The sequence below is a fragment of the Diabrotica virgifera genome, chromosome 9 (genome assembly GCF_917563875.1).
Source record: "Diabrotica virgifera virgifera chromosome 9, PGI_DIABVI_V3a".
In the NCBI taxonomy this organism is placed as follows: Eukaryota; Metazoa; Arthropoda; class Insecta; order Coleoptera; family Chrysomelidae; genus Diabrotica; species Diabrotica virgifera.
In genome coordinates this window covers 193,205,722-193,228,019 of record NC_065451.1, presented here as the reverse complement: position 1 = coordinate 193,228,019, position 22,298 = coordinate 193,205,722, and the positions used below count along the sequence as shown (strand labels likewise).

General features: G+C 32.1%; 1 protein-coding gene across 1 annotated transcript in view; it reads left to right on the top strand.

The window, feature by feature from the left end:
* Positions 1-19,116, top strand: part of LOC126892921 (uncharacterized) — a 38,710-nt gene extending 19,594 nt beyond the window's left edge. The window contains exons 4-5 of the mRNA XM_050662836.1: positions 3,616-3,693; positions 18,598-19,116. Coding sequence (XP_050518793.1) covers positions 3,616-3,693; positions 18,598-18,906 — 387 coding nt within the window. The 3' untranslated portion in view covers positions 18,907-19,116. The remainder of the gene's footprint in view (positions 1-3,615; positions 3,694-18,597) is intronic.
* Positions 19,117-22,298: the final 3,182 nt, after the last annotated feature.

Genomic DNA, 22,298 nt, shown 5'->3' with positions numbered 1-22,298 from the left:
TGGCTTATAAACAATTTTAATAACTTTGTTAAATTGACTGTAGGCTAAAACTACTATGGGATTTGAAAAACTGGTATTTTTATACGAATTTTTAAAGAAAAACTTTTCGCCTAGGTTAATTACGGTCAAAGTTAGCCACTTTTTTTATTTAATTGACGTCTACTTTGTTTGAGTAAACTTTGAACCTCAACAGAGTGGGTAATAAAGTTTTAAAAATGGCGTCCTAACGGAATGGATTCGTGGTCGGTAGAGGGAAATTATTAAAAAATCCGTGCACTCAAAAAATGAAACTGTGTCTTCAAACATATGCTGCGATTAATATCGCCGGAGCTTGTTGATGGATTTTGATCATAATTTTTTTAATTTGTATGTTGTACTCGTAGTCTTATAGAGTACGTTATGTACAGACATCCCCACCTAACATTACAAAATGTTAGGGGGAACTCCGCTTATCACTTAGGGATATGAAAAATAGATTACGACCGATTTTAAGACCTACCGAATATACATATCTAATTTTATAAAAATGGGTCAAGCGGTCTCGGAGGAGTATGGAAACTAACACTGTGACAGGAGAATTTTATAGATGTAAATATATAGATGGCTATTAACAAATAGGGGTTAGTGATAGAAGAGTGAAAATTAAGGGTTGTATGTATTTTTTAATTCTACATCATATAAAATTAAGGTAGATAATTTTGTCTAAAAAAATAAAAATAAAATTTTAGGGGGCAACCCCCCTTATAACTTATGGGTATAAAAAATAGACTAAAGACTATTCTCCATCCTATAGGATATACGTGTAAAATTTCATAAAAATCGACCAAACCTTTTTGGAGTAGTATGGTAACTAACACTGTTACAGGAGAATTTGATGTTATACCGGGTGTCCATTTATATTTTCCCCCGTTTTAACTGCCTATAACTTCTAAACGGCTCAAGATAGAAATATGCGGTTTTCGCTGAAATGTTTTATTTTAGTAAAAGTTTTGTCTGAATGGATTAATATTTTTATATCGCTTTCAAATACGAAAAAAAATGGCGGATTTTTGAAAAAAACTGTTGACTTTTTTTTAATGGAACACCCAGTATATTTTTTTGTAAATTGAAAGAAAGGTCATTCACCTATCCAACGATATAAAGTTTTTCAAAATCGGTTGTCAAATGACTGAGTAATTAATTTTTAAAATGAGAGGTGCAACTCTCTAACTAAGCAAATTGATATTATGTTATGTGATTTCCACATTGCATCTCTCATTTTAAAAATTAATTGCTCAGTCATTTGACAACCGATTTTGAAAATTTTTATATCGCTAGATAGGTAAATGATCGTTTTTTCAATTTTTTAGGTAAATGGCCATTTTTCATATCGCTTTTAAATAAAAAATGGCGGATTTTTGAAAAAAAAAACGTTGTTGACTTTTTTTATTAAAACAGCCAGTATATTTTTTTGTAACTTGAAAAAGTGGTCATTTACCTATCCAGCGATATAATTTTTTTTTAAATCGGTTGTCAAATGACAGAAATTAATTTTTAAAATGAGAGATGCAATGTGAAAATCACAACATAATATCATTTTGCTTAGTTACATGTTATTTAGGTATGTGATATCCACGCTGCACCTCTCATTTTAAAAATTATTTACTCAGTGATTTGACAACCGATTTTAAAAAACTTTATATCGCTGGATAGGTGAATGATCGTTCTTTCAATTTACAAAAAAATATACTGGGTGTTCCATTAAAAAAAAGTCAACAAAGTTTTTTTCAAAAATCCGCAATTTTAATTTTCGTAATTGAAAGCGATATAAAAAACTCAATCGATTCATACAAAACTTTTAGTAAAATAAAACATTTCAGCGAAAACCGCATGTTTCTATCTTGAGCCGTTTAGAAGTTATAGGTAGTTAAAATGGGGGAAAATATAAATGGACACCCGGTAGAAGTAACTGTGAATTAAATAATAAAAGTGGCTAACTTTGACCCTAATTAACCTAGGCAAAAAGTTTTTTTTTTGAAAATTCGTGTAAAAATAACAGCTTTTGAAATCCAAAAGTAGATTTACTCGATACTCTATAGTCAATATTAACAAAGCTATTCAAATTGTTTATAAGCCAAAAATGACTCTATTTTACTAAACTGTTTTCGGAGTGATAAAAACGACTTTTTAATGATTTTTTCAATACTTTAAAAATATAACTATTCTTCTTGCATGTGGTTTCCACATGCAAGAAGAATATTTTGTGCATTATACGGAAATTTCGACTCAACTTTTTATGCAATATGAAAGTGTTAAGGCCATTTTCGCAAAAGTTATAGCACATTTTTAATTATTGAAATTTTAGTCTTATTTTGCAATTTCCGATCATTAAAAAATGATCGGACCAAAATTCAAAAAGTGCCATTTTAAACCTTGGCTCACCTACTAAAAGAAGAAATTATAAATACGATATTTAATTACCCCATTTTTACCTGTAGCGATTTAATCGAAAAAATTGCCATTTTTGACCCTTATTTGTTAATAACTAAGTTTCTCGTCCGAACTGTGACGGGCATTTTTGTATTTATAATGTATTACAGTCCATCTAATTTATATACTTACCGTTGCACGTCATTATCTGCGCCAGAGATCTAAGTTGACATAGTTGCCAAAGTATAAAAAAATCCTGAATCCATTTCAAATCAAGTAGATCACATAATTATTGTAAACGTTGTCAACAAAACAAATTATTATTCAATGTCAATAAGTAAAAACTTAAGAAATAGAGAACAAGAATTAAGTTATAATCTTTTAAGATTTTCAGTGCAAGCGTTTTTGCACTGCATTGTTAATAATTAAAAAACGGCTCCGAACTCTTGGCATGAAGCCGGGAATAGGTTTCTTTGTATTATGTCTACAATAACAATTTAAAAAGTTGTCAGATACCTCGATTATTCCAAGTCGTGATAAAATTAGGTGAAATTTATATTTTTATTGTAGAGGATCTTTTTATAGTAAAGTAAATAATAAAAACAGTAAATATAATAAAACAGATACTTATAGTAAAGAATATAAACAAATATGAAGTGTCACCACCGCAACTGTCAAATAAATGTTACCAATTTATTCTAAAATGTCACCTTCGTTCGATTACACTTACAGTGTGATCCGAGCAAATGTGCTTCATAAAAACGCTTTATCCTTTTATACAAATTAAATGAAACATAATATTGTGTATTTCTTTAGGTTAACATTAATAGAAACCTTCAAATATTATTTCTACGCGTATATAATAAAATGTGTCTAGTGGCTGTAATTCCAGTGTACTCGGCAAAGTGATTCTAAAAAAGAACACACCTACCGCCTAAATATTCCGTGTTGGTATCATGCGACGTCACAGGCTATGACACCGATGACGTGCAACGGTTAGTAAATTAGACGAAGTATAGGTATATCCCAAAAAATCCATTTGCAACCTGGCCGCTAAGTGTCCCGACAAAAACCTTATTTCTCTGGACTATAAAGTGTTAGATTTATTGTTTGGATCTGGGAGCAGCTACTGAGATTTTCGCTTTTATTTTTTTATAATTAAATATTCATATATAAGTATGTATAATAGAATTATTTTTTTTTTAGTTATTTAAGTCATTAGAAAGTGAAAGATGGTTGCCGGAAGAAGATTTTCAAGCAACTGAATTCTCTCCAGCTGTGGAAGTAAGTTATTGTTATTCATTTAAACCTTGCGTAATAGTATTGTAACCAGAAAGAAGAAGATTTTCTGTTGGAGTGAATGCACAGAGAGTGATAAACTCCAACAGAAGTAGGAAACAGAAGATCTACTTAATGTAGCCAAAGGAACAAAAATGTGGCTTCTGCGTTGAAGAAGCTGAAGTCTAAAATACTACTTTGCAGTAGTACTTGTATGGAAAGATGCCAAGACGAAGAGTATAGAATTGATATAGGACTGAAGATGAAAATTATGAATAGATAGATGTAACTTGAATAGCTAGCTCAATATGCAAGAGAATGGCCACTTGACACTCAAGGAAGGATTCGGCCAATTTGCACGGCTATTTCTGGCTAGACAATAAATTAAAGGAAATGACTATGATGGCTAGAAAAGAAGATATTAAGACAATGTTCACAAAATAGATAGAGTAAATATAATAATATAATGAAAATAGAATAAATTTTTGGGCGCCAGAAGAAGGATAACTGGGTTAACCCTCTTCCAGGTATTCTACGCTGCTATAGAGTATATTAAATTTGTAATAAAAGTATATTAAATGTACAAATATAAAGGAGTAATATGAGAAAAAAAATATGCACAATAAATATATATTTATTAAATTTAACTACTAGATGTTCACAATCTCCGAGTTAAAGGCTGTATGACACTATGCATTTTCTTGTATCATTTCTAATATCGTTTCTGATATGTCAAAAAAATGTATAGTGTCATACACAGATACAAGAAACGATATCAGAAACGATACAAGAATTTGTGTCAGGCACAGATTCTTGTACAATAACTGCGCCAATTTCTGCGCAAAGAGCAAAAACGTAAAACCTGCTGGTAAAACTTCTAAACACAGTTCTGTCCTTTACTGTGCTTCTAAATGTCATAATGGCGGCTGAAAATGAGATCATATGATTTATGTCTTGATGAATTTATTTGTGTTTTGCAAGTATTATTTATAAATATTTTATTGATACTTAATATACCGTTTGGTATGGACTACTGTTCTACTAATAACCATATTAGAATAACTTTGGGTTTCATATTGCATAATTTTTTAATAGAGGAAAATACAATAGTTAGTTCCAATTTGGATCAAACTGAAGATAATTATAATGCAAATATTTTAGCACAAATATCAAAACAAAATAAAAAACACAAATAATCAACAGTCAACGTAAAAATTCTAGTTATTATAACATTAAAATATTTGTTTTTAAAAGTTTATAAATTTTATAAAATACTTAAAATCAGGTGTAGACGCAGTACTACCATACCAATGTAACGTGACAGGGTGACAAACAAAATTTCGACCAATCACGTGCCGAATTTCATACAGTTTTGGATACAAGAACTTGCATAGTGTCATACAGGGCACAAATGTACGTACAAGAAATGATACAAGAAAATGTATACAAGAAACGATATCAGAAACGATATTAGAAATGATACAAGAAAATGCATAGTGTCATACAGCCTTAAGACAAGTAACTAGTATGTGACTCTAACATGACAAAAAAAATGATACTAGTGAAAGTCAATTACAAAATTATCACACAAATGTGATCTAAGAATGATCTTAATAAGGTTAGAAAATCTGAATAAGGGTACCTCTAATACAGAAAGTACAACTTACACCTAGGTTAGTAGAACCTTCACCAAATAATAATTGTACGTTTATAATACGTACACCTTAATTAAATACTACCTGATATTGTAAATAATATATAAATAACTCAATGTGAGTTGGACAGGCACAAGCCTTTATCGAATAAATAAACCTACGGTTGGATACAACAGATCCTTTTTCTAACTCGTAGTTTATAATAATAATAACAAGTGAAACCAGAAACTATTCTGAGGGAATAGAGTCCAGAAGTTCATAGGAATTTAATAAGTTAAAGTTAAAATAAAGTTAATAATTGAAATTTTGAATAATATTTGAAGGTAATTTTGAAAAATATAATTCAACCTATACTAAAATAATGAAATGAGTTTAAATAATTATATAAAAATGGAAACCAGCATAAAAATAATCAACATATGAGTACCGACTACTATTGTAGGGGAAAATATCTGAGCTCAGAGATCTTTACCTTAGATATTGCAGAGTATTGGGGAACGCTATCAATTAAATATTATGTTGTTAAGGAAAAAAATACCATAAAAATATAAAACAGGAAAAATGTGTGTGCAATTGAACTATAAAAATGTACTAAATATTACAAAAACAGTCTGTCTTTACTAAGAGCACAGTAAATGTTCCCAAACAAACCCCTTTTACACAATCTTCGAGTTGATGTAATGAGCACCCAAGGGTGCTAACTCTCGCTAGCAGCTGTCCTGCTGGACGTACAGGAGAGGAAGACTGGTAGAAAGCAGCTGAAGGTACTCGAGACTGGTGGAAAGCAGCTGGAGGTACTCAAAAGAAAATGTGTGGAAATAATCCAGGCTGGTCGCCTAGTGATTGTTTCTCTCAGTGTGGTCTGGCCTTGGTGTTGTAGTTAGGTGATTTAAGATTTCATGGTAGGTGCTAAAAAAAACACAGTGTGGTGTTACTACCAATCTACCAATGTCAAAAAAAGAAGCAAGAGATACGAGGAAGTGTTTTTATTCCTATGGGAATAAGAAGAAATAGGTCATTAAGTCCAAAAACTTGAATGACTAGACAGCTTGACCTTTTATCAAGTTGTTATCAGATGACCTTGGTCAAATAACACATGTAATTTCCAATTTAAATACAAAATATAATTACTGTGGAACAATATTTTATTAATAAAACGGGATAATACCCGAAGGTTGGCTGTATACCATCTAGTTAAATAAAATTAACATGAAGTAAAACTCCCTAGTGTAGTTGGTATATTTAATAAAAATTATAAAAATTTTTAAAAATCCAAACGGATTACGTTCAAAACGTTTTCGGACTTATCAGTCCATCATCAGTGAACCTAAAAGTAAGTAATCTCACTTAGTAAAATTGAAAAGGGTGAAATTTTGAATGTTAAAAATTGAAAAGTGTGGTTACGATTACTTACTCTCTGTCCTTGCTAAATAGCCACAATGCCAAACACTGGTCAAGATGTATGTTCTAACTACATGGTGAAATCTGATCTACAATTTGGCTTACATTGGATGCCAACGGATTAGTACTAGGAACATGATGCTCTACTCCATTAATTAAGAGATTTTTTTTTTTTTTTTTTTTTTTTTTTTTTTTTTATATTTTTTTTTTATATAAGAGATTTTTTTTTTTTTTTTTTTTTTTTATAATTAGGTCTACATTGAACTACGTTAAGGGCCGGTTGTTCGAACGCCAATCAACAATGATCATTATTAAATATTTAATTACTGTCACCAAAACTGTCAATGTCAACTTTGTTTGGGTTGCTGAAAACATAATTAATTACAATTATGAGATTTATTATTAATTATGTTAATAATTATTGTTATATTAATTGATTATAGTCTCAGAATTGTAATTAATTATGTTTTAACAATTGACATTGACAGTAATTAACCATTTGACAATGATCACCGTTGACTAGCGTTCGAACAACCGGCCCTTAGTCTGTCAATGATTTAGAAGGAAGTTGAAATACTTCAAATGTCAGTAACATTGACATCCAGGAAAGGGAATTTTTAAGGTATTAACCAAGGTCAAGATCCAATGTGGTTACGGAACTTTAAGTTTAAGACTGTGTTGGAATTTTAATTTTTAATATTAGAATTTAAAATTTACTATTTTTATAAAAATATTACAACCATTACCATAAACTTGACTATAAAATTAAATTTGATCGAACTTATTGTCATAATATTGTAATGAAAAAAATGTAGGATAGAATTATTGGTTAATGAAAGTTAATAATTTTTTTGGCCTAAAATAGCCTTGTGGGTGAAAGTTAAAACGTTGAAGTGATACAACCGTTGTTTAGTGTGTATAGAAATATAAATTTGTTAACTGTAATGTTGGTTGTATAAGTCTAGTAAGATATTGATTCTGTATGAAATTAACCAATTAAAAAATTTGGTGAGAATTGAGGTAACTGATATAAGATTGTTAAGTGAAAAATATAAATAATTGACGGGATGTGAAAATGTGTTAGTTATAGTCAAAAATATAGGAAGTATTATAACATTATGCATATAAAAGAAAATGGAATTATTTGATTGTTAAATTAAAACTAAGTTGATAAAATGTGTAAATGAACAAAAGATTCAAAAGAAGTGCGTCAACCGGATGCACAAGACACAAACTGTATTTGGAAAATAATTAAAAGTTAAAAATAGTAAAATAAGAATAAAGTTGTAAAGTTAGAGATTAGAGTGGCTAGAAAGATAGATGCAACATATTAAAATTTTTTGAATTTTTAAGAAAAAATGTTTTTTAAAAAAGAAGAAAAATGAAAAATAAAAGAAAAAGAAAGAGAAAAATAAACTAAAAAGGAAAAAGGACCTGTATGAAAAAGGAAGAATTAAATGAATAGCGTAGTAAAACATTTTGGAAAAGATCAAGGAACGAAGTAAAGACCCAAGCGGCGAATAGACAAATAGATAAGGTCAATGATTTATGAAGGGAAAAGTAGGGTGAGAAAATGGCAAAGGGTGAATTAGTTGTGTTGGTGTTACTGGGGGTTATAGAGTAAATGATTAGTATGAAAGGAGATTTTGGAAATAGAAGGAAGTGAAGTATGAAAAAGAATGAAAAAGAAGGTTAAGTTAAAGGTTTTGGGTGAGGTCAGGAAAGTTGCTAAGAGTGAAGGATAAATTGAAAAAACAAGGAATTTAGGAAAAAAGTTGACGGTGAATGGGAGTAAAATTGCGATTAAGGGAGGTTTGTCTATTCACACAATTGGGACTGGACCTCAAGTCTCGGATAATCTCCAAATCCTCATACAAGTCCAATCGGAGTGTGTTTTTCTGCTGTATATTGTGCACCAACTGGACACCCTCAGGAATCTTAAGTTCATGTCTATTGACTTTAAGGTGATGTGAGAAGGAGGAAGTAGTATCTCTCTTACTATGTTCTAGGGATCTGGTGGCAAGAGATCTACAAGTTCTACCGATGTAGGTAGCATCACAATCTGAGCAAGAGAGTTTATATACACCACTACGGTTCATGTAGTTGATTGGATCCTTAGTATTGGTCAAACTCTTGTTAAGGGTGTTATTAACTTTAAAAGAAATTTTTATATTATCACAGGAGTTGGTAATAATGTATTTAACTCTTTCAGATAGATTAGGGTTATGGAAAGGCAATGAAGCATAAATCGGAGTTGTTGTAGATGAAGTAGAAGAAAAAGCTGACTGTTGAAGTAATCTGAGCTCTCTTTTATGTTGGAGTTTATTGATGATATCAGGGTCATAACCATTGTTTATAGCAATCTGTTTAATGATGTTTAATTCTTTGTTAAATTCTGTTGATGAAAGAGGAATAGAATTTAATCTGTGGATAAAACTACGGAATGAAGAAAGTTTGTGGGAAAGAGGATGATTAGATGATGAATGAATTACCTGATCTGTTTGAGTAGGTTTACGGTAGATCCCAAAGCTGAAATGGTCATCTAGTCTGGTGATAGAAAGGTCTAAGAAATTAATGGAGTTAGAAGTTTCTAGTTCCATAGTGAAAGTGATTTTTGGATGAATTTGATTTATTTTATGAAGTAAATTCTGTGCTGAGTTGGAATCGCCTGAGATCAGAAGTAAACAATCATCTACAAAACGGAACCAGTGTAAAATCTCAGTATTTTTTATGATATAGTTGGATTCTATATCCCTATATCTATATTCTATATCTATATTAGAATCCAACTATATCATAAAAAATACTGAGATTTTACACTGGTTCCGTTTTGTAGATGATTGTTTACTTCTGATCTCAGGCGATTCCAACTCAGCACAGAATTTACTTCATAAAATAAATCAAATTCATCCAAAAATCACTTTCACTATGGAACTAGAAACTTCTAACTCCATTAATTTCTTAGACCTTTCTATCACCAGACTAGATGACCATTTCAGCTTTGGGATCTACCGTAAACCTACTCAAACAGATCAGGTAATTCATTCATCATCTAATCATCCTCTTTCCCACAAACTTTCTTCATTCCGTAGTTTTATCCACAGATTAAATTCTATTCCTCTTTCATCAACAGAATTTAACAAAGAATTAAACATCATTAAACAGATTGCTATAAACAATGGTTATGACCCTGATATCATCAATAAACTCCAACATAAAAGAGAGCTCAGATTACTTCAACAGTCAGCTTTTTCTTCTACTTCATCTACAACAACTCCGATTTATGCTTCATTGCCTTTCCATAACCCTAATCTATCTGAAAGAGTTAAATACATTATTACCAACTCCTGTGATAATATAAAAATTTCTTTTAAAGTTAATAACACCCTTAACAAGAGTTTGACCAATACTAAGGATCCAATCAACTACATGAACCGTAGTGGTGTATATAAACTCTCTTGCTCAGATTGTGATGCTACCTACATCGGTAGAACTTGTAGATCTCTTGCCACCAGATCCCTAGAACATAGTAAGAGAGATACTACTTCCTCCTTCTCACATCACCTTAAAGTCAATAGACATGAACTTAAGATTCCTGAGGGTGTCCAGTTGGTGCACAATATACAGCAGAAAAACACACTCCGATTGGACTTGTATGAGGATTTGGAGATTATCCGAGACTTGAGGTCCAGTCCCAATTGTGTGAATAGACAAACCTCCCTTAATCGCAATTTTACTCCCATTCACCGTCAACTTTTTTCCTAAATTCCTTGTTTTTTCAATTTATCCTTCACTCTTAGCAACTTTCCTGACCTCACCCAAAACCTTTAACTTAACCTTCTTTTTCATTCTTTTTCATACTTCACTTCCTTCTATTTCCAAAATCTCCTTTCATACTAATCATTTACTCTATAACCCCCAGTAACACCAACACAACTAATTCACCCTTTGCCATTTTCTCACCCTACTTTTCCCTTCATAAATCATTGACCTTATCTATTTGTCTATTCGCCGCTTGGGTCTTTACTTCGTTCCTTGATCTTTTCCAAAATGTTTTACTACGCTATTCATTTAATTCTTCCTTTTTCATACAGGTCCTTTTTCCTTTTTAGTTTATTTTTCTCTTTCTTTTTCTTTTATTTTTCATTTTTCTTCTTTTTTAAAAAACATTTTTTCTTAAAAATTCAAAAAATTTTAATATGTTGCATCTATCTTTCTAGCCACTCTAATCTCTAACTTTACAACTTTATTCTTATTTTACTATTTTTAACTTTTAATTATTTTCCAAATACAGTTTGTGTCTTGTGCATCCGGTTGACGCACTTCTTTTGAATCTTTTGTTCATTTACACATTTTATCAACTTAGTTTTAATTTAACAATCAAATAATTCCATTTTCTTTTATATGCATAATGTTATAATACTTCCTATATTTTTGACTATAACTAACACATTTTCACATCCCGTCAATTATTTATATTTTTCACTTAACAATCTTATATCAGTTACCTCAATTCTCACCAAATTTTTTAATTGGTTAATTTCATACAGAATCAATATCTTACTAGACTTATACAACCAACATTACAGTTAACAAATTTATATTTCTATACACACTAAACAACGGTTGTATCACTTCAACGTTTTAACTTTCACCCACAAGGCTATTTTAGGCCAAAAAAATTATTAACTTTCATTAACCAATAATTCTATCCTACATTTTTTTCATTACAATATTATGACAATAAGTTCGATCAAATTTAATTTTATAGTCAAGTTTATGGTAATGGTTGTAATATTTTTATAAAAATAGTAAATTTTAAATTCTAATATTAAAAATTAAAATTCCAACACAGTCTTAAACTTAAAGTTCCGTAACCACATTGGATCTTGACCTTGGTTAATACCTTAAAAATTCCCTTTCCTGGATGTCAATGTTACTGACATTTGAAGTATTTCAACTTCCTTCTAAATCATTGACAGACTAAGGGCCGGTTGTTCGAACGCTAGTCAACGGTGATCATTGTCAAATGGTTAATTACTGTCAATGTCAATTGTTAAAACATAATTAATTACAATTCTGAGACTATAATCAATTAATATAACAATAATTATTAACATAATTAATAATAAATCTCATAATTGTAATTAATTATGTTTTCAGCAACCCAAACAAAGTTGACATTGACAGTTTTGGTGACAGTAATTAAATATTTAATAATGATCATTGTTGATTGGCGTTCGAACAACCGGCCCTTAACGTAGTTCAATGTAGACCTAATTATAAAAAAAAAAATCTCTTAATTAATGGAGTAGAGCATCATGTTCCTAGTACTAATCCGTTGGCATCCAATGTAAGCCAAATTGTAGATCAGATTTCACCATGTAGTTAGAACATACATCTTGACCAGTGTTTGGCATTGTGGCTATTTAGCAAGGACAGAGAGTAAGTAATCGTAACCACACTTTTCAATTTTTAACATTCAAAATTTCACCCTTTTCAATTTTACTAAGTGAGATTACTTACTTTTAGGTTCACTGATGATGGACTGATAAGTCCGAAAACGTTTTGAACGTAATCCGTTTGGATTTTTAAAAATTTTTATAATTTTTATTAAATATACCAACTACACTAGGGAGTTTTACTTCATGTTAATTTTATTCAATATTTTATTATAATATATACACAGGTATATATATATATATATATATATATATATATATATATATATATATATATATATATATATTGCAATATATATATATATAGAGAAGTTTGGTATTATTGACTGACAATATGTAGACTTTAGTTTTTTATTGAGGTTGCAGTCATTTATTTCTAAGGGGCAGGGTAAGAGAAACTCTGTGTTATAATCAAGCTTTCGCAAAATTTATTTGCTTCGTCAGGATTAGCTAAAATTATTATATAGTTATAAATAAATACAACGAAATGAAAGAACATTGCATAAAAATTAGTACAAAAACTTACAACGTGAGGTTTGTTCCTTAATTTGACATTTCTACAAAACATAAAATATCTAAAAAAATCTTTATCCTAATGGTTTTCAAGTTTCAATGTTTTAATTTTTACAATTCATGATAAAAAATATGATTTAATAATTTAGTTCTAAATTTGACTAATGCCAGAAAGACACTTAAATAATGTCAAAAAGACACTCGTAGGTATTTGTTTATTTGATTTTAAGTTGTTAAGAACTAGATTTTTGATTATTACTTGCTTGTGCATTTTAAAATTTTAGAAGTTATAGATATATATATATTGAATACCAAATACCCAATAACCAAAAATATATTAAATACCAAATGAATATGTAAATGAATGAATGAATACCAAATACCCATATATATGGCATTTATAGATTTTGAAAAGGCATTCGACTCTATAGAACACTGGGCAGTGAAACAATCACTACACAATAGCAGAGTAGATTATAGGTATACAGAACTAATCTCTAATATATATAGTAAGGCCACAACTACGATCCAACTTGAAACAGAATACATATCTCATATCTATCAAAAGGGGCGTTAGATAGGGAGATACGATTTCGCCGAAACTCTTTAACCAAGCACTAGAAGACATTTTTAAGAGATTACAATGGGAAGAATATGGAATCATTATTAACGGCCAATATTTAAATCACTTAAGGTACGCTGACGACATCGTCCTTATCGCTACAGATACGGGATAAATACAAATAATGATACAACAATTAGACCAAGAAGCCAGTAAAGTTGGATTAAATATGAATTACAGCAAAACAAAAGTAATAACAAATCAAGCAAATAAATTTTGCGAAAGCTTGATTATAACACAGAGTTTCTCTTACCCTGCCCCTTAGAAATAAATGACTGCAACCTCAATAAAAAACTAAAGTCTATATATATATATATATATATATATATATATATATATATATATATATATATATATATATATTATACAAGGATGAAATATAGTATGACTAGGCAATGGATACTTATTTGATCATCGTTCAAAAGATAGGAGATCTGTAGACTTGAAAGGAATATAAAAAATTGAGTTTAAATTAGCTCTATTTTCCAACTGGAAGCACAAATTAACAACGAACATTCAATTATCTCTAGATGAGTTTGATTCATGAAAATAAACCATGAAAACAGACTATGTGAAACTTAATTAGCAAATGTCAAGGACTTCCAAAATGGCTGAATAAACTAATTAATAAAATGTGTATTTACCGGGGCGGAACTCATTGTATATAATATTCTCCAAAATTCTTCAAATTCACTGTTCACTGCTGGATAACTTCACTATAGTATTTATGGTAATCTTTAATAAATTTGGAACTTTGAATTATAGGTGAATAATTTCGTTCAAACGACCCCGCAACGCTACCCAGACCGTACACTGGAGAACAATGGCGCGTTCACGGCCTTCAGTTACCAGCTGAAATTCTTCGTACCCCTCTCCTAATCATTAACTGTCAACGCGAGGGAACCAAGGTTGCCACGTTTAAATGTGACATCAGTAAGCATTTAACAATTATGTGATTGCTTTACGTTGTATCTTAATAAACATTGAAAGAAGTTAATCCCGAAAATATTTAAATAATATTTTCAATGATTAAATATTATTTTCCCATCAATACTTGATTCTATAAGGGGCGGAACGCCACAGTATATTAAGTATGGAGAACGGTAAGGGTTTTATACCGATCGAAGACAATTGTTGTCTGAGATCGGTTACCCTTAACGTTCGACATGCTTATAACGTTTTTTGCACGATTGATACCATTATAAATTATAAAATTAAACATTTTCGTCATATTGACTAGTTTCATTTATTTTATCAAGATAGATACTTTGGTTGTTACATACTTTGGTAGTAACTAGGGTGCATAACAACAATGGAGAATTGAGTTTTTATTTAGTTGTCAATAATTTTAAGTACAATTTTGATTATTATAAATTAAAATATGAGCGAAAGTGAATTTGAAGAAATTGAACGGGCTTGGGAAGAAGGGTGTTCCGCAATTATTCCCGAAAAATCCAAAATCCGTTATCAAAATACCTACCAAAGTTTTAAAAAATGGTGCGAAGGCAAGAATTTAAGAATCGAAGAAAAGACTCTATTGGCATATTTCGTTCAAAGACATATGCAGTTGAAAGCTCCTGGAAGCCTCTGGGCAGAATATTCAATGATTAAATCCACCGTTTTTCTTTATGATGGTATTGATATTTCCAAGTTTTCAACTTTGATCGCGTATTTGAAGAGAAAAAATGTTGGATACTACTAATGTATGCGATTCTGCAGGAGTTTCTGTTAGAAGTGAAAACACAGCCCAAACAAGTGGGATTTCATTAAATAATTTAACAAATTGTACCATAAGTTTCAATATTAATAAATAATTCGTTAGTTTTCTTTATTCTTTCAAAAAATAAATTAAAATTAAGAGATTTTTTAACTCGACGGTAAGTGAATTACTTACCGTCGAGTTGGAGTACTTACCGTCGAGTTGGATTACTTACCGTCGAGTTGCTAGTAAATGTCACCTACTGACGTAAAATCTGTCACGGTAAACAGATAAAAATGATCAATCGTGCAAAAAAGATCATAACGTGTCTTATACAGCACGTTTAGTTTTAAATTAGATATACAGTGTACACCTTTTACATGGCAACACTGCACGACGTCGACTACGAAACGATCCCCTCTTCCCATGCTAATGCACCTTATTCTCTTCTTCTTCTTCTTCTTCAGGTGCCATCTCCGCTACAGAGGTTGGCAATCATCATAGCTATTTTAATTTTTGGGGCAGTAGCTCTAAATAGTTGTTTTGGTTTTGAGCTTCATCCAAACCATTCTCGCAGGTTCTTCAGCCATGAAATTCGTCTTCTTCCGATGCTTCTTCTGTCATCTATCTTTCCTGGCATTATGAGTCGCAGGATGCCATACTTCTCGCCCCGTATCACATGTCCGAGATACTGTAGTTTTATTTCTTTAATTGTAAGTTCAACTTCCTTCTCTTTACCTATTCTTCTTAGTACTTCGTAACTCTACCCAGGAAACCCTCATAATTCTTCTATAGGTCCACATTTCAAAGGCGTTAAGTCGTCTCATTGTCTCTACATTTAACGTCCACGATTCCACTCCATAGTATAGGTCACTGTATACGTAACATTTTGTTAGGCGTACTTTAAGAGCTAATGTTAAATCTTTGCTACATAGGACCTTTTTCATTTTCATAAAATTAGAATGTGCTTTTTCGATTCTGACTTTGATTTCTGCAGTGTAGTCATTATTTTCTGTTATAAGTGTTCCTAGGTAAGTGTACTTTTTTACTCTTTCGATCTGCTGGCCCTCTACTATCAAGATTTCGTTAGTATTATGGTTGTTTTTACTCATTTTCATAAACTTCGTCTTTTTGATATTGAGAGAGAGTCCATACTCCCTACTACACCTTACTATTTTACTCGTGAGTCTTTGCAGGTCTTGAAAACTATCGGCTATTATTACTGTATCATCTGCATGTCTGATGTTGTTAACTAAGACTCCATTTACTCGTATGCCGACTGTTTCATCTTCCAGAGTTTCTCGCATTACCTTTTCAGAATACGCGTTAAATAACAGACTTGATAGTATGCAGCCTTGCCGGACTCCTCTCTTTATTTCCATTTCTTCAGATGTTTCTTTTTCAGTTCTTATTATTGCTCGCTGATTGTAATAGAGGAGTGTTATTAGTCTTAAATCTCTTTCATCTAGGTTTTTAGTTTTCAGAATTTCCATGAGTCGATCATGTTTTACTTTATCAAACGCTTTATTGTAGTCTATAAAATAGACGTAAAGGGGACGGTTAACATCCAAACATCACTGTGTCAGCACGTTGAAGGAGAATAATGCTTCTCTGGTACCCATACCATTGCGGAACCCGTATTGAGTGTCAATAATATCCAGCTCCAGTTTAGAGTGTATTCTGGAGTGGATAATTTTCAGCAGAATTTTCAAGGTATGTGACATTAAGCTTATGGTTCGATAGTCACTGCATTCTTGGGCATTCACTTTTTTTGGCAAACACACAAATGCTCATGTCAACATTTCTCTAGGGATAATTCACGTAGTATAGATAGCGTTGAATAGTTCTACTATTATGTCCAGGTTTTTCTCGTTGACCAACTTTATCAGATCGCGAGGTAATTCATCTGGACCAGCAGATTTATTGGTTTTTATAGAGTCTATTGCCTGACTAACCTCTGATTTGGTTATCTCTGGGCCCACATCTCCGATTTGGCTATCTACGGATTTACTAGCTTCTCTCTGGTCATGAAATAGTTCCTCGATGTACTCTTTCCATCGTCGTAGTTTTCGTTCTGTTTCCATTATAATACTTCCATTTTTGTCGAGCAATATATTTGAGGTTCTTTTATTTCCTATTCCGGCTAGTTCTTTGACTTTTTTATGTAAGTTGAAGTTGTGATATCTGTTTTGCAGTTATTCTATTTCTTTACATTTTTCAGAGAAGTAGGTTTCTTTAGCCTCCCTAATTTTTCTTCTTTTTTGGTTTTGAAGCTGTTTATAGCGGGTCTTATTGATGTTTTTGTTTTTTCTTCTTTCATTCGTCAACTCTAGAATTTCCTCCGTCATCCATTCTTCTTTCTTACATTTGGTTGTTGTAAGTACTTTCTTACTTGGCTCTAATACAGAGGTTTTGAAGAATTGCCACTGCTGTTCTACGTTGCAATTATTTCCTGGGTTTTTGTCTAGATTTGTGTTGGTTTCATGTTTCAGATTTTCTTTTGTTTCTTCTGACTTTAGTTTCTGTATGTTAAGTTTATTGTTGTTGCGGCTTTCTTGCGTCTCTTTTTAGTTGAAGTTGAAACCTAGCAATAAGAAGACGGTGATCAGAAGATACGTCTGCTCCTGGATATGTCTTGACTGCCTGAATTGAGTTTCGATATCTGTGCTTTATTAGGATGTAGTCAATTTGATTTCTGACGATTTTGTTGTTTTTGTCAGCTGGCGATTTCCATGTATAAAGACGTCGCTTAGGTAATTTAAAGAATGTATTTGCGGCTATAACATTATGCTCCTGGCAAAATTCTATTAGGCGATCCCCTCTGTCGTTTCGTTCGCCAAGCCCATATGGTCCTACATTAGCGTGAGGCGAATAGGTGAGTTAGATTGTATGAGAGACTGTGGTAAAGAAGCTCTAAAAAAACATACAAACAAAAACCCAATTTTTTTACCAAAAAAAGGGGGAAACGGGGAAAAGGAAGGGCCTCCTTGCTTACAGTCTGTGGATAAATGAAGGTAAAGTGCTTCAGAAGCGATGTCGACCTTGCAGCGGCCATTCCGCTTTCGGAGCGCTGGATGACAGAGGAGGGTCTGGTTTAGCAGGTAGGCATTCGGCGTAGCCTCGGCGACGAGAGAGCGTTTTTAAAGTACTTCGGGAACTATCGCTGGGGCTACGAAGAATGAATCCTGCACTAAGGTCAGTCAGGCGGCGTTCTGGACTGAGATGTCTTTTGAAGATTCCAGACCGCCCCTCTTTAAAGATGAAAAAAAAACATTAGGGTAGCATTTTCCTTCGCCAATTTTTGCATTGAAATCACCCATGATTACTTTTATAGCGAACTTCAAACAACATTACATCTCACGATGTAAAGTCACAGAATTTTAGAGAATGTCACATACTTCCTTCTTCCACTTAGGTCTTCAATTTATACATGTGGTCCTTTAAGCAGTATTTAAACAGCGACCTATATATATATATATTCACTATAAAGCTATATTGTTACAGTAATAACAAACAATACTGTTTAAACAGAATGCTAATAACTATTCTTATTTTTAGAAAAATCATTTACAACGGCAAGCTTTTGGCCCAACTTATACGATGGACATTTTTCAAAACTGCGGTCCAATATACGTCGCCAAAGGAAGTACTCCCAGATGTTCCGATATCCGTGAGCTTATTAGCTTGTGCAAAGGGAAAACCACAACCATTCCCCGCAATGCTTCCGTAGTCGTAGGAGAATATGTTAAGAGCGAAGGTGGCGTTTGTGTCAGTGAAGCATGGATTCTGGACAGTATAACTCAAAATAGAAAACTGTCTTTCAAAAAATATCTTATTCCGTCTAATAGAAAAAGCGGAGGAGTTTGATCAATTGTGATTTGTCTCGATTTTTATTTAGAAGAAACTCATAAGTTGAAAAATCTTAGATACGAGTAGTTCCCGAAAAAATTGTTCGGTGTCCAGACTTTACAGAAGCATGCTTTACAGGACTGTGTTTTTTATATGTACTTTTTTATTTATTTACTATTAAAACTAATAGTTTTTATGTACTATTGAATATATTTTATTTTTGACGTATTTATTATTTGTTTTACCTCTCCTCTCAGCTTGGCATTGTTTTGACAGAAGTTGTAGAATTAGGCCATGTACATACGAGGGTCTTTCGTAAAAAGGAGTTCCCTATGCTGCTCAGAACGAGTGCTACGTGCTGGGATCTGGCAACACTGCCTTACACATAAATTCTCCCTCTCATTCCACCAGTTTGTGGAATGTCACTCAGTAGTGACTGATAATTTTGAGCCCGACGCAATAGTTAGGCTGTGAAATATTTGACATTGTCGTTGATTGTATAATAAGAAATTTTATCAGAAGATTTAATTCAGCAATGAAATTTATTCCCTATTTAAGATTTTATGGACATTCCGAGATCAAGATGACGACAATTTAAGAGAAATAATTGATATATTGTGCGAGCTTTATAAAGAAGACATCAGCCAAGAATTGATAGATGAAACTTTTCATTTGAGAGCGATATACAAGCAGGATAATATTCATGAATCTCGAACTCCACTAGATTGAACATCTGAATTTGAACAAAAACAAAATTGGATTCATTATTTTCTAAACGTCGACGTCGTTATTGCGTTAAAAGAATATTTTGCATATTACCCACGTGACAGTCGCAGAAGCAAAAGATGCTTTTGTTCTCTTTCTCGCATAAAAAATGCTATGAGATTTATAATGAAACAGGACAGGTTAACTGGCCTAGCAACTTGTGCATTGAGAATGATTTAGTAAAATCATGCCATTTTTCGAAAAATGTAGACATCTTTTGCCTTTGCAAATTAGAAAACTCGAAACGCACCTGTATTATAAATATTTTCACTTTTATAAATATACCTACTTAATCAAAATTTAATAAAATGTATATTTGAAAGGCTTCTTATTATTATTGATAATTTTATTTCTATAAAAATTAAACAATTGTTTTCGCTCTTCACTTCTTCCCGAGGGCCCGCTCTTCACTTCTTACCGGGGCCCGCTCATTCCTCTCGGCGGCCCTGGCTAGGAGAAAGTGTTCGGGTAACAGACAGCAAGAGTTGATGTTTAAGGCAGTGTTGCCAGATTTCTCCTAGCACGTCACACTCTTTCCCAGCAGCGTGTAACACGATAAATAGGGCAACAATAAAGAAAATGTTTTCAAGACAGTCCACAGGGAATAGAGGTTTAAAACAAGGGCATCCGCTATCAACGAAAGTTTATTCAACTAGTATATATTAGGACAAATCGTATGAAGATCGAATATGAGCTAAAAAAAACTATTTTTTAACAGTACCTACAAGTGAAAGTACAGGTAGCATAGACTAAGAATGGTAGCAAATATGAAAGAAGCAGGCTATCTGTAGTTTTGAAATATTCGGGGTAACCACGATACACAGATGACCTAAAGGGCCAATTTCTCATATCGAGTTCAACTCCAGTTTAACCTACTTTAACTTTTAGTGAACGTCAGTTTAAAGTCAAAATCGTCTTTCTCAATTCACGTTCAACCAATGCGATGGCAGTTTAAACTACGTTCGACTTGAACGCTGGAATTCGGCCGTTCAAAGATTTCAGAACCCAGTTCAGATGATTTCGTGGATTACGCATACGTTATATTAACACGAAACGCTGTCATAATATAAATATAACCTATTTTATTGTATAAGCCTAACGATAATTAAACGATAACATTATTTTTGTTTTTATAACATTTATTTATAATTATTAAAATCACTATTTGACTATAAATACCTAAATTTAACTTTATTCAAAAACAGCATAAAAAAGGTCGTACACAATGGCGATAGTTTTTTACCTTTTACCATCCATTGACATATCTCGAAAGCTGTAGAAAGGTGCACGGACAATGAGAAATGCATTCCAAACAAAACCGAAGTTCACCGATGAACCTCGGTCAACTGAACCATCGCAGGTATGAGAAATCGACCAGAATAAACTGTCCGCGTGAAGTATCGTGAGGGTAACCATAACGAACACGGCAAAAGAAGAAAGAAGGAAGAGACCCAGATAGAAATATAAACTTGTTTCAAACTTGCAACAAGTTTGATACATCAAACATGAAAGCTTGCTGCAGGTTTGCCATGGCAACTTTGCAAACTTGCAGCAAACTTAAATCAAACTTGCTAGTTGGAGTGTGACAAACTTGCGTGAAGTTTGTTTTTTCAAACTTGATACAAACTTGATGTAACAAACTTGCTGAAGGTTTGTTTTTGTTTTGTTGCATGAAGTTTGTTTTTTCAAATTTGATACAAACTTCCTTAAGGTTTGTTTTGGCATACTAGCCACAATTTGAATAAAACAATGTGAATAAAAAATACAATACCATTTTATATAACTTCAGTAATCACTCAACTAAAATACAATCTATTGTCTAAAATTATTTATTGGAACTTACATTAAACTCGCTAGCTTCAGATTCCGATGATGTTTTGTCTATCGAGATAGACAATAGCGAAATGAGAGCGAAACGTATTACCTATGAACCAGCTGGAAGAAAAGAAAGTAGAAGTAATATCGAGATGTGGGAAAAAAGTTGCTCAGAAAAATCTTCGCAGGAATACAGATGGCGTAGAATATTTTTTTGTTGAATAGCTACAAATAAAGAATTGGGATGTATGGAAAAACAATAATTAGGTACAGCAAAAATACGAGCCCAAGAGCTTGCATGACGCTCCTTATACGAATGCCAGAGAGAACCGGAATGTTAAAAAACAATACTGTAGTGGGGGGAAAAGAGGACATCCAATGAAGAAATGGTTGAAAGCAGTAAAGCAAAACTTGTCAGAATTAGACGCGAGAGATTGGAGAGAAAAATGCAAGGGAGGCAAATGGAAATGCAAGTAAGGGACAAAGTTTTTGGAAGCAGTGGCCTACAAGTCTTGTAGCGCTGTTGGATACATAGGGTGATCAATTTTTATATGTTACTTTCGAATATATATTTACCAAAAAAGTTATTTGCAAAAATAGTATAGGTAGAGGTAGGCAAGTGAAATAAAGAAAATATAAATATACTCACTACTTTTTAAGAATGAATTTAGTTTACATGCAAACAATTTATGGTATTGTATTCATTTACAATATATTTATTTCAATTTGTAACAAATTTAAAAATGGCGGCATTTTGTGAATACCATTTTTTATGAATAACTGTGAATAACACCAAAGATAACACGTTATGACCTCATGACTCATGACAT